The following is a 12,917-nucleotide window of genomic DNA, read 5'->3' on the forward strand; positions in this document are numbered from 1 at the left end:
TCATTTTTAGAGGGTGTCATTGCAGGGGGTGTACTCTGAATATGTCACGAGTGTTTGAAAAACCTGATAGTATTTTGACTCAAGAGGGGTTTCAAAATGCTTCACGCTTCCACTTTGAATTATCCAGTCTTCACTGCCAGACAAAAAACTACAAGGCTAAAGGTGGTATGAGAAATTAAGCACCAAACAATTCTCTTTCCATTCAGTATAATGGAAACATTGTGCAACTTGTTCAATGACAATAATGAACACTGCAATTAATATGTAAATCTGATCATTGTACACAAATTACTCGAATGCAACCCAGACTAACAACTTGTTAGGTTCACTTCTGGATAACCACAGATCTGAAAAAGATCATTGTACTAACAGGAAGTCTGTGATTCCATTAAACAGCATTTATACAATCTGATAGTCTAGTGGTTTGACTTAGCAATATATTGAGCTATTGCATGATCATATGTCTATATTATAATCAAACAAAAATGAAGCAAAATCTTTATCATTAAGCTCTGTTATCAGTAATAGACCAGTGTCTCTGTATGTTCTAGCTATATTCTCATGTACAAATATTCATATCAAAAGTTATACAGCACAATTCTCACCATTTTCCTTTACAAGAACTTTGATTAGTGAACATTAAATGATTCACAAATTCAGAGAGAACAAAAAATGGTGCCGGCCTTGTTAAATAAAATATAGATATAAAAAACACATAACTAAAATCTGCTTCATAGGCACAACTTAAATAAAGGCATTTGTGAAATTATCATATCAAATATGGCGCTTATGTCCAGTATCCATAGGCTTGAAACAAAGATGCTATGACCACTTTTATTTACAAACAGCTAAAATCTCTGACAGATTCATGCTTCACTTCACAACCTGAATTTGTCCTTAAAGTGCATGCAATAATAAGCAGTTTTACCAAGTGGGATCTTGAATTGTGATAAGATAAACAGGTTGAGCAAACTAATGCCAATTGATCCTACATACCAAATAATGAAAAGGTTCAAACTGTTGCCTCAAAAAGTGTGGGACCACAGTATACTGTATGCATAAGCACAATATGGAAGTAGGACAAAAATAATAAATAAAATAAAATAGAATAAAAATAAATAAATAAATAAATAAAAGAAAAAGCTGACTTCATCCAATGACCCCAGTATTATTCACATTCTGACAAAAAAAAAAAATCAACAAAACAACACAAAACAAAACAACAAACATTAAAAAAAGAAAAAAAAAAAAAAGAAAAAAACTTGACAAAGCAGCTTAACACCACGGTGAAGTCCGCAGCTCACATTCCACAATGTCCCTCAATGTAACACACGCATTAAGCATCATATGAACATGATGGGTTTATACCTAAACATATCAAAGTGCCCATTTTTACTAAAAATCCTGATTTATTCAATTCATACCAAAAGGAGGAAATGGCATGGAGGAAAGAGGCTGTAAGAATTTTGTGTTTAAATTTGTTTTGTTTTTTTTCCAACACATTTTTTGAGTTACACTGACTAGGTTTGATTTTATTGACATGTTGTAGAATATGTTGTTTTAATTTCCCCCTTCAAGTTTCACAAAAGAGGTTCTCATTGCACATAACACCTTGATTCTGAGATGCAATATCTAAGATAGGAGAAAGCAAGAATGAGAGTATTCCAGCTTTGTCACGGTGGGTGTGACAGTGGTCAAGTGGACATGAAAGGGCACAAATGTGCACTGTAAAATTGTCCCAAAAAGATACATCCACTTTCATCTGTTGTCCTCTTTGGGGAAGTCCAGAGATCCCAAGCTTCCAAACCCAAGCCTAGTGCTGTCTGCATCAAAAGCTTCGATCTCTCTCTCCTGGCGTTCAAACAGGTGCTTAATTCTTTCAGTACGTTCCTTCTGAAGTGAGGCCAGTTCCTCTTCAATCTGTAAAAAAGGATTGTATTTGTCACTTGATCAAAAGTCATCTTTTTTTAAATGGTAAGAACTCCAACAAAAGTAACCTACCTGATCTATTTTTATCATCATATGCTAAGGCATAGTTTAATGGGGGTAATGAGGCAACTTTGTCCTACCCAATAATGTGCTGTGATATAAATAACCCCAATGGAAGAAAATAAATCATCCTCTTTTGCACACATATGATTTATTAAATAGATATATGGATTGTGTTTTTAAATGGTTGAAATGGTTTAACAGGTAGGTAACAGGTAACATGTTGTTGTGTCTCCTCCAGACTGCTATAATAAGACTGTGCAGCACCCAAATATGAATTCATACTTTACAGAGATGTATCAGTATGTCCCTTTTTTACGATGAGTTTCTGGACACGTTGAAAGTCAGGTCACAGTGTTTTCCATACGTAATGATGCCGTATTTTAGAGGACAATCACACAGTGCAGTTACAACAAACTTTGTGAAACAATAATCCTTGTTTGCATCATATTATAGGTTGCCTGTAATTTATTTTCGGTAAATGAATTAAATGAAACTGCATTCAGTTAGTCATAACTAAATTAAATTGTCCATAATAACTCTGACTGAAGTGAGCTATAATTTCCGTTTCTAGAGAGAATGTGGAAACTGGAGTTTCCTTAAAACACAAATGCACACTTGTTTCCTATCCTGCCTCGGTCAGATTTAACCCAAACAATTACAGCCGTGCTTCTGGACTGTAACACCATGATCACTGCAGCCATGGGCCTTTCTCTATTGCTAATACAACCAATATGCTTCAGGCTCTAGTTTTTAGATCTACTTAATGACTGTCTGGGCCAGATTTAGTGCTCTGTGTTGCCCCCTTGAGTTGGCCTCAGATATTCTTGTTGTGTGTCCATGCTACTGATTTCAGCACCAATTTCAAGACTTCCCTGCAGAGGCTCATGCATAGAAGCAGAGGGTGATGCTCCTCCTCTATTTTTGGGAGGCAAGAGGGAGATCAAAATTATAAAAGGAGTAACTGCTTGAAATAAAGCATTACCATATCTCAGTATAATTTATGGAATGTTTTTCTCTCTTCTTGGGAAAAAATCCATTATCGACATTCTGATTGAAATGCCTCAACAGCCACACCTGCAGGGCAGGCAAGAAGGGAAAGGGCAGTGTGTGTGAAGAGGTGGTGGAGAGCAGAGGATGGGCTCCTGCTGTCCTCCTTAGGGCAGTGTTTCTTATATCAATCTAATGGATTTCATCTTTGTCATCTGCTATTGGCCAAAACACGTAAAACGACATCCAACAGAGGACGTCCTCCCTCACCAATCAACAACCAGTAGTATACAATATTGACATCATGTTCGTCCAATGGTAATTTGAAGATTTAATCTTCATATTTTTAATACTGTAATAGTGACAGATAGATTCATACAATAGCATATAATAGAAGTTATAACATGCAAATTGTGAACTACTTTTAAACACTAAAAAAAAAATACTAATACTAATACTAATCACTAAAAAAATACATTTTATTTAGGCATTTTTTAGGCATTTTCAACAATTTTTTTCTTTTTTTTTCAACTTTTCATTTCCCCTTTTTTATCGAGCAGTAGCTAGCTAGCTAGAAACAGTTAGCTTGTTGTAGCTGCCCTGAGGGTTTTACAGTCAGTGATTTGAACTGAGAGGCAAGGAGGCAGGAGGATGTGGATTTAAAGCCCTGCTCGGGTCTCGCTGCCTCAGCTGACCAGGCTGGACCCACACCGGGACAGCAGTGGTGTACAGCGGCCTGTCCTGCTGTTGTGCTCTGATCACATGGGACTGGATCCCTGTGTGGGCAACCAAGTGCTGCACAGGCTGCACGGCAGCAAGGATGTTCAGCTGAGGAGATAAAGGTAAAACTGCACACCTACGCAAGTCAGGTGCTTTCAGATTGGGTCCAGTGGCAACCAGGGTCCGTTGGACAAAACAGGGAATATGCCACTGCAATTATATTACAATTCATCAAATATTATATCAGTAACAGATAAGGAATTTATGCATTGTAATCACAAATTTGACCCTCCATATTTGCAACAAAGACAATTTTACAGTCAACCAAAACAAACATATTATACAGTACAGCCTCCACTACACGAGGAGCTCAGAGTAGGGCCGCTGCTCCTCTGCATCGAGCCAGCAGAGGTGGTTCACGCATCTAGTCAGGACGCCTGGGCGCCTCCCGGTGGAGGTGTCCCAGGCACAACCACCTGGGAAGAGAACCTGAGGCAGACCCAGGACACGTTGGGGGAATTATGTCTCCTGGCTGGCCTAGGAACGCCTTGGGACCCCTCAGGAAGAACTGGTGGATGTGACTCTCAAGTAAAGTGGGGATCGATCAAAGTATTTCTGATTCTGATTCTGAAATTGGTTTTAAGGACAATGTTATACAAAAATAAATATGTCATGTTTTACATAACCTTAGTTGATGAAGTTTTCTTATTTGGCCCAGTGAAGACATAAAACACAGTGCAGACATAAAGTAACATGGTGCTGTGGGTTAGTTTTCCTTCTGTTCTCCCCAATTTTTGAGTCACCACACCCCCTACTGATATCGTAGATAGATAGATAGATAGATAGATAGATAGATAGATAGATAGATAGATAGATAGATAGACAGATAGATTGATCGATCGATAGATAGTTATATTTGTAAACTTGTGTGTGTAGATCTTGATGAACTGATACATTACTGATACATTAATCAGACCATCAATTAGATTATCACATGACAATTGTCACACCTCTCACATATTATGCACAGAAATAAGATAATTTGTCAATAGTGATTGATTTGTAAGAGATATGATGTTAAGAAGAGGTGTTCATGATATATTTATATGAGTTAACAGCATTCGTTGGGACACCCTTTGTGATTCTGTTGCTAACTGTGACCAGTATAGCAGCAGCTCTTGTTGTGCTTTGAGCTTTCTGTAGAGGATCTCTGAGAAGTTGATCTTTTTCATTTGAGGGGAATTCTTGTGAGAAGCTGTAGGTAATTTTTATTACTGTACCTCCAATCTAAGTCAAATTAATTTTAAATTTATGTTTAGGTTCCCTGATTGACCCACCACTCCTACAAGCAACCCTGCCAAAGCACCACGCCACCCCTTTGCCACCCCATGCACAAATGTCTAAATCTGCCCCTGCATGCAGCTGCTTCAGGCAACCTTTTGTGTTTGGAGGAAGATGCAGAGTAACAATTAATGATGTTTTCCACTGTATGAACTTAAAAAAAGACTTGTGTACTTCTGCAAAAGCCTGATGCCAATTGCACAATCTAGCAATCTAAGTATCCACATTGGATAACATGCACAATTGCATGGCACTTTGAAAACATACCGTTGCTGCTGCTTTTAGATGCAGCTGTGGAGGACAGATACTGGTAAAAATCAGCACATAATCTAATCCAACACAGACTCAGCTTTACTGGTATTGTTTCCTTTATCAAATTAAAATCACATTTTTGATGTGCAAGCAGACATTTTTACTGCTTGAAGAATTTGTATCAATGTGAAACAAGCAAGTGTAACATTCATGAAAGGGTTCATGTACTTTGGGAGAAGGACTGTGTCACTGTGATTTTGTCAACTAACACCAGGAAAGTAGCAGGGCACACATTGCTTTCGCTGGAGGCGAAGGAGATAACGATATTTAACGTCAGAGTGGTACCGTAATTGCAAAGTGCTGCTGATATGCATAACAAACCTGCACAGCTGTGCCACTCAGCCCATCTCCATGCTGGCGAGCTCAGTTTAGACCACAAAAATCCTTAACAGGTGAACATGCCAAAATACTGGTTTGATCTATCAGTTCATAAATAATTCTGTAACTGATTTTTGGTCAGTTTTATTTGACATCAAGAAGGATAATTTGACAATAATTGTCACCAACAATGTGTGAAGGATTCCCCATAGTAATTACTACAAACTGAGGATGAATGAATGTAAACTATTTCATGCTGGGTATTTCAAAGGGGTTTTCAACCTAGACATGCAAAATACTTCCTCTGGTTAGATATCTGATTATATGACCTCAACTATCTGGTCTAGTGTCTACATATTGAATTGTTCAATGCCAGAATGTAAAACATCAATTAAAATTAATTTTTCTCTCCTGAAAATCTTTCAAATATTATATTATATGGTAACTGTGGGTTTATGAAATGTACATTCTCTGTAAAAGAGGTACAATTACCTACTTTGTCAAGTTATTTTAAAAAAGTAGATAAGGGAATTTAGCTATTGCTAGGCTATATTGTCAGTTTTTCAATCACTGTATGATTTTCAGAAATTGTCCAACGTACAAGATTTGTAGACTCCACCCCCATTTCTTTTATGTAAATTGTTTTGTGTTTATCGCCGCACCATTGACAATAAGAATCAGCCCTCAATGTGTCTCCTAGATTAAATAAAGGCTTGAATTCATTCATTCATTCATCGTAAACTAACAATCATAAACTAACTTACACCTTTGATTATATTAGGTGTTTATCTATCTTGAAGTTTTCTGTCCGTGTTTGCCAACTAACCTACCTTGAGGTAATTTTATAAGTTACAATATGACACTGTATGGGTATGGATATATAAGTATGGGATCAACCTTAAACCTACCTTCTGTTCAAGGTGGGCTCTGCGTATGGAGACCTTCTGCTCAAGCTTCTGCTGCTCTCGTTCATGTTGGGTCTCCATCTGTGACTTGGTTTTGCTCTGGTAGGCGTCCAGGAGCTCCATCTCTTGCTTCAGCTGCTGCTTCAGAGCATGACACTCTGTCTCCTGCTCTGCTTCTAAACGCATCTAGAGACCAGCCAAGACATAGTTAGTTACAAACACATCAACAGCAAGCTCATACTTGGCCTCATTTATCAAACAACATACAAGAATCACCTAGCACAAGATTTATGCAAGCAATGTGGCACTGATCAAAGTTCTGAGTTAGAACACTGCATGTACAGGAATGTTTTAATTGTAGCACTGGCACAGAAATACGGTGCGACAAACACAGTGCAAAACATTCTAGAACATCTCTAGAACATCCCTAATTTTAAACATATATCCATGTAACAATCAGGATACCTTGTATAGTTATATATAACTGAATATAATCGGATAAATTAGGAAAACATATATTCCTGAGACTGAAAAGTGCCACAGTGTGCATCCAGTGTGTAATCTAATGATGCATACATGGACGTACACACCTCAGGTGGTGTGGATGCTTTGGGTTGTAGTATTATGTGTTTGGGTAGTGATAAATGGCATATAAACAAATAACACAAATAACAGTTAAATATGTAGGCATTCAACTGGGATGTAAGGATTCCAGACATGAAGACAGCTCATGGGGTAATGCTCTTAAAGTGACTGGTTGTCTTGATCTTTATGGACCAGTATCATCTCCAAGAAGAGGACTTTTAGAGGAGCTGGTTTTGTGAGTGGGCAGGATGAGTGGTACTGCCCTTTTATTTATTTATTATTTATTTATGGACAAGATGTTGAGCCTCCCGATTCACTGTAGAAAGAACATGCTATTGATTTTTTTCTTGATCAAGCAGAAGATGTCCCCATCCCATTTGAGAGTGTTAGTGATGTGGTGATGGTGGTCCCCAAGAGCTCAAATGATTCTCATAGGTTCACAATTAAGCTTCAGATCTCCAGGGGGATGATGGGTGTACAGTTGGAGGTTCCTCTGGCTTGATCATCTTTGAAATAACTCTATGGCCTCAAGACATGAAGCTATAGTCATTTGGGACAGTGACATGAATGTCATCTGTAGCTGTGTTGCTGTGACCAATATCTTATGGTGAGCCCTGCTCTCTACTGGACTGTGATTTCTCACTGTGTATTGTGATTTCTGGAGTGGGCTTAGTTATAATTGCAGCAGATAACTGACTTCAAAATGGATAAACAGACTACCCTGGGAAAAATGCAGTCCTTCAGTGTTTGAAATAGCCTGAATGGCAGGACTGTCTTGATTGTACTGACAGACTGACTGGTAAGTTGGAAACTCGGTACAGACTCACTAGTTACTGTATAGTCCATGCCAGCAGAAATGACATCTGCAAAACAGCAATATATTAAGTGCATGTATAAACATAAAATGGCAGCTTCTGAGCAAAGTATAAATTATGGATGTTTCTCAAGGTGAGCAATTTTACTTATATATTAGAGAGGTATAGACCATTGTGACTTGTTTATTATCTCAACTTCTTCACATGCTTAGCACCGCAATTCCAAAAAAGAAGAGAATTCAGTCTTCAGCATTTCTCTCCAATTATCAACATAGTTAGCTCATTCTTTCAGAATACTTGATGACTAGTCAGACCTTGCACTCAGCTTGAAAAGTAGGCCGGACCAGTTCTCTTGTCAAACAGCTGACTTAATTTTATTTAATTACAGATACTTACTGAAGCAGTGATGATTTAATAAAACTACATTATACTTCACTCACTGTGATGTTTTTATTCATTTGCACAGAAAACCTGGAAATGTAAAAAAAAAAAAGAAATGTAGATATCAATAATGCCTTTTAACTGTAGGTGGCTGTATTTTAATTATTTAAAGCTCTACCATGGAAATGCTACATGTAAGTTAAATGTTTTTGTTCAACCAAAAAAAAAAAAAAAAAAAATTGGCATTTGTGTGCATTTTGCCAAAAGCTTTTTCTCTATTTTTCTGTGCACATGAAGATTGAAAGGGTTATTTTGAGCAACCCGTAAGTGGCTTTTCAAGCAGCATTTAATTCACTGCTAAAAGAAGGAGACAAATCATACAGAGCTGGAAAGTTCCATCCTGCAGTTTTAAACTGTGCTCCAGAGGGGAAATGTCCACCAATCATAATAATTTCAAGTGCCCAAAATATGTTTCAAATATGGATATGAATACATGTCATGTTCATTCATCAATAACTTGTTGTGCAACTGAATGCACATTTAAATACATTTAAGATTTAACAAGAGAACACATTTACATCTATAATGGCTATTATTTCTGTTAGGTTTACGTGAGCAAGCTTTTAGGGTAACTGTACTTTCCACACAACTACATATATACATGATAAATGAGGCCCACTTTTGCTATTCATTACAAGGTGCTTGAGGATCCTCGTACCGCTTGTGAAGCCATCATCTCGTTGATGCTCTGCTCATACTGCTCAGCCAGCACAGCCAGCTTCCGTGTCTGCTCCTCTTTTAGGGTCTTCAGAATGGCCTTATGATCGCCTTTAGGAGAGACTTCGAGCTGATGGTTCCTAAGCGCTTTGTACTGCTTGTTCTGCACCTTGCATGTATCCTGGAACTGTTTCTTAATCTGCATCTCCAGTGTCTTCAGAGGGTTAAAACAGAAATAAATGTTAATGTCCTGTTTTTTTCATGTTTTAATCAAATTGTTCTTTAGCCTAAAAGCTGTCTAAGAACCAGGTGAAAATGTAATGCTTTAGTTATCTGGAAAGACCCATACAAACATCAACTAAACATAGGCAGTTTTGTGCTAATGGTATTGGCAGCCATATCTCACTACTGATATTCAGAGGGAATGCCATTTTTGTACATTGTATGACCAGATGAACGCATGGTTTGTCATCACCATGCAAACATTAACAAGATTTAGATTCAGTGACTACGTATTAAATTTTTGGGAAACGTCATCCTCGCATAGCATGACACAAATGACTGTAATTCATTCTGGATGGCTAAAATTTCCTGATTGTATGAATGGTTTGTGCGGTAATTACCTGACAACCATTGCTCTTTTAGTTTCACCTGGTTCTCAGGTCTCAATCTTTCACTTTTTATGTATACAATTTTCTTTGAATATCAGTATTAAAACATTTTTTAATGCCCTTGGAATATTTCAGTATGCATTGGTGACAATTTGCTTCTTTTTCCAGAACGTCATAATAAGATATTTTTCTGATTTAAACAAAGACGCAAGCAAAGAGGAGTGAAGTTTGTTTAAAATGGGATAGCTTGATTTGAGTGACACAGGTCTGGTTGTGACATAACTGAATGTTGATGTTCTTTAATAAGTAACATTTCTCTGTTGCGCGACTTAAAATCTTAACATCTTAACATTTACATCAAAATGAATGTAATAAATTCAAATAAGTAGAGTGGACATTTGTACTAACAGAATGGAACTTAAGGCACATTACTTCAGGGGATTTTAAACCCATTATGCAAACCTGTTATGTATTTTACTGTCATGAAACATCACATTCCTAATTTGTGGGGAAAAAAAACAACTCTTCCACAGGTTTTACTCAATATTGACGAAGTTCCATGCACCTTGAGGTTTCTGGGCTGCTGCCGCTGCTCCAGGCTGTGTTTCCTGTGTAGTTCTCTCTGCCGTCGGCCGTTGTACTCCTCTTGGTTTTCAAGCTCTGTCTGGTGCTGCAGTCGGATGAGTTCCACTCGTAGCCTCTGCAGTGTCTGCAGCTGCCTGCGCTCCAGCTCCTGGGTGGACTCATCCTGTCGGATCATCAGGGCATGTTCCATCTCCTTCTGGGTCCTCTTCTTGTTCAGCTCCTGGGAAAGGATCTTCATTAAATGCCATGACAAACACAAACATGTTTCCATCGCTCCATAGTGCTTACTGGATGATTTACTGAGTGGTGGACACCAATATGATACTAGTATCAGTTAACATAAGCAAGAACAACCAGCGCCTTGTATCAATTCATGTTTTGGTTGCTCTGAGCGCTACATTTGAAATTTCCTCTCAAACATTCAGAAAATCTTGTTGGCCTGCACAGCATATTTTTTGACTGGTTCCATTCATATCTCCAACATACATTCCAATTTGGCATAGCTGGTGAAAAATCCCTCTGCCTGTTTTAAGTTTCATTTTGGTTTCCCCTAAGGTTCAGTCATAGGTCCTCTTTTTTTCCCTTTACATTCTTCACTTTGGTAATATGATCCATAAATCTGATGTCCTCTTTCACATCTATACAGATGATACACAACTTTACATTGTAATAAAACCTGGTGAAACGACTTGGAATCCTGCATTCAGTATGTCAGAAGATGGTTGGTCTTTCCATGACTTAATGTTGACATAACTGAAATGCTCATTTTAGGTATAAGCACCATAAACTCAGCCAGGTATATCAAATAATTCAATTAAAAATCCTGATTTTTTAATGGTGATCTACCTTCTGCAATTCATAAAAAAGGTGATACCCGTGATGTATTTTCATCTCATAAACATCCAAATGCTTGAGACCTGTTCCTTCTCCTTTCACTTCGAAAGTGATCCATGCTTTCATCTTATGTATTAAAAAAAAAAAAAAAAAAAAAAGTCACTACAATGCTGTTTTCTGATATTTCTAAATATTTGAACTCCATCCTCAAAAAGATTAAACTTGCCCTGCCAGAACACTTGGCTTCAATTTTCCAAACCATGATCACAATGACATGACCCCTTTCTTTGTCTCTCTTCATTGCTGTATTGTTTTGCAACAAATAAATTACAAAGACCTATATATAATTTACAAAGCTTTAACTGATCTGGTCACACATTGTATAACTTCCCCTGAATTCTCCACTCACAACATTCACAGAAACTTGGTATTTTAAAGAAATGAATTTGGAGCAGTGCTTTCTCTTACCAAAACTCATTTTGTAACCAGCTTCCTGTAAATGTCAGGAAATCATACTCAAGGATTCTCAGTGTTTTAGTCCTAACTCAAGGGCTGCTAATTTGGCATATGGTCTGCCATAATGCCCACCTTATTGGTCATTACTTTTACCTCCCTTTCCTCCCCTGCAGATGGGCCATCTGAGATCTTGGGTCTGCCATGATGCTGCATAATGCAAAATGAACAAATCTGAAAACCTCCTTTGCTTGTTTCTCTTCAGCCAGCTCCATGTTGTGTTCCCTATTAGTGGAAATCAAACGGAAACAAGCTTTAAGATGTGTAAGAAGTGGGCAGATACTGTGACATCCTGAGCAGGGGCCAGTCACCTATGATGTAACTGAATTACGTGATTGTATATCTTATGTGTGTTTTATTTTTCTCATTTTCATGTAATTCTTTATGTATTCTTTATGTATCCCTTTGCCTGTTCTACTTTGTGACAAATGCTTTATAAATAAATAAAAATCATTTTAAGGGATTCATTTTATGTGGCATTTCTAATATTAATATAGAAATAGATTGAATATGTACTGGTTTAGCCTCTGAAAACCATTTCTGTAAAAACAAAACAACTGCAATTCTCAAACAACTTACTATCCCTCTCTTCTGAGACTTCTGCAACAGAACAAATTGGCATATTAAGCTGCTATTTTGCATTTAATATATGAGTAAATGAGTAAACTAGGTCTGCAAAGCAACAGCTCAGAATAATACATTTAACACCTTACAGCTCTTGGTTAGATTTATTAGTACAGCTTCATTGTCCATTCATGTATGATGAGAAAGATGAAAGCATATCATCAGAAATAGTTCCACAGACAATTTAATGATGACTACAATTAACCACATGTGGCACATAATTACCACAAGGTATTTCTCTGGCCATTTTTTTTCTAAATAAATCGATATTTATGAATAAGTTATCCGAGGAATGATGACTGATTTGGAATTTCCAAATTGGTGCCCATGTCTCGTTGCTGTTCAATCTATAGCATTGTCTCTTTTAGGGCTGTCTACTTAAAATGGTCTCTCTACATTCAGTATACTTATGTGTCAGAGAAACACATTACCTCTCTCATTTGTTCCTGCTCAAACTCATGTCTCCTGACCAATGTCCGGCGTTTGAGGGCCCTACAGCTCCTGTCGTAGACCAGCCTCTGCTGGGACAGAAAATGGGCTTCATCCTCAGCCTGAGAGCGTTGCATTGTTTCTTTGTGCCTGGACAGACGTTCCTGTTTCTCCTCCTTGACTATACTAGGGTCTTCGTTCATTTCCTATAACACACCCACAAACAGCAAAGACAAACATAACAAAAT

The 12,917-nt window shown here is 37.6% G+C and overlaps 1 protein-coding gene across 1 annotated transcript in view; it reads right to left on the reverse strand.

Annotated features, from left to right (window-relative positions):
- Positions 1-12,917, reverse strand: part of taok3b (TAO kinase 3b) — a 15,185-nt gene continuing 2,268 nt past the window's right edge. Inside the window, exons 4-8 of the mRNA XM_030065879.1 lie at positions 12,672-12,875; positions 10,250-10,489; positions 9,075-9,287; positions 6,579-6,761; positions 1-1,920 (exon numbers count right to left, since the gene is read on the reverse strand). Coding sequence (XP_029921739.1) covers positions 1,759-1,920; positions 6,579-6,761; positions 9,075-9,287; positions 10,250-10,489; positions 12,672-12,875 — 1,002 coding nt within the window. The 3' untranslated portion in view covers positions 1-1,758. The remainder of the gene's footprint in view (positions 1,921-6,578; positions 6,762-9,074; positions 9,288-10,249; positions 10,490-12,671; positions 12,876-12,917) is intronic.

The sequence above is a fragment of the Myripristis murdjan genome, chromosome 12 (assembly GCF_902150065.1).
Source record: "Myripristis murdjan chromosome 12, fMyrMur1.1, whole genome shotgun sequence".
NCBI classification, from domain to species: Eukaryota; Metazoa; Chordata; class Actinopteri; order Holocentriformes; family Holocentridae; genus Myripristis; species Myripristis murdjan.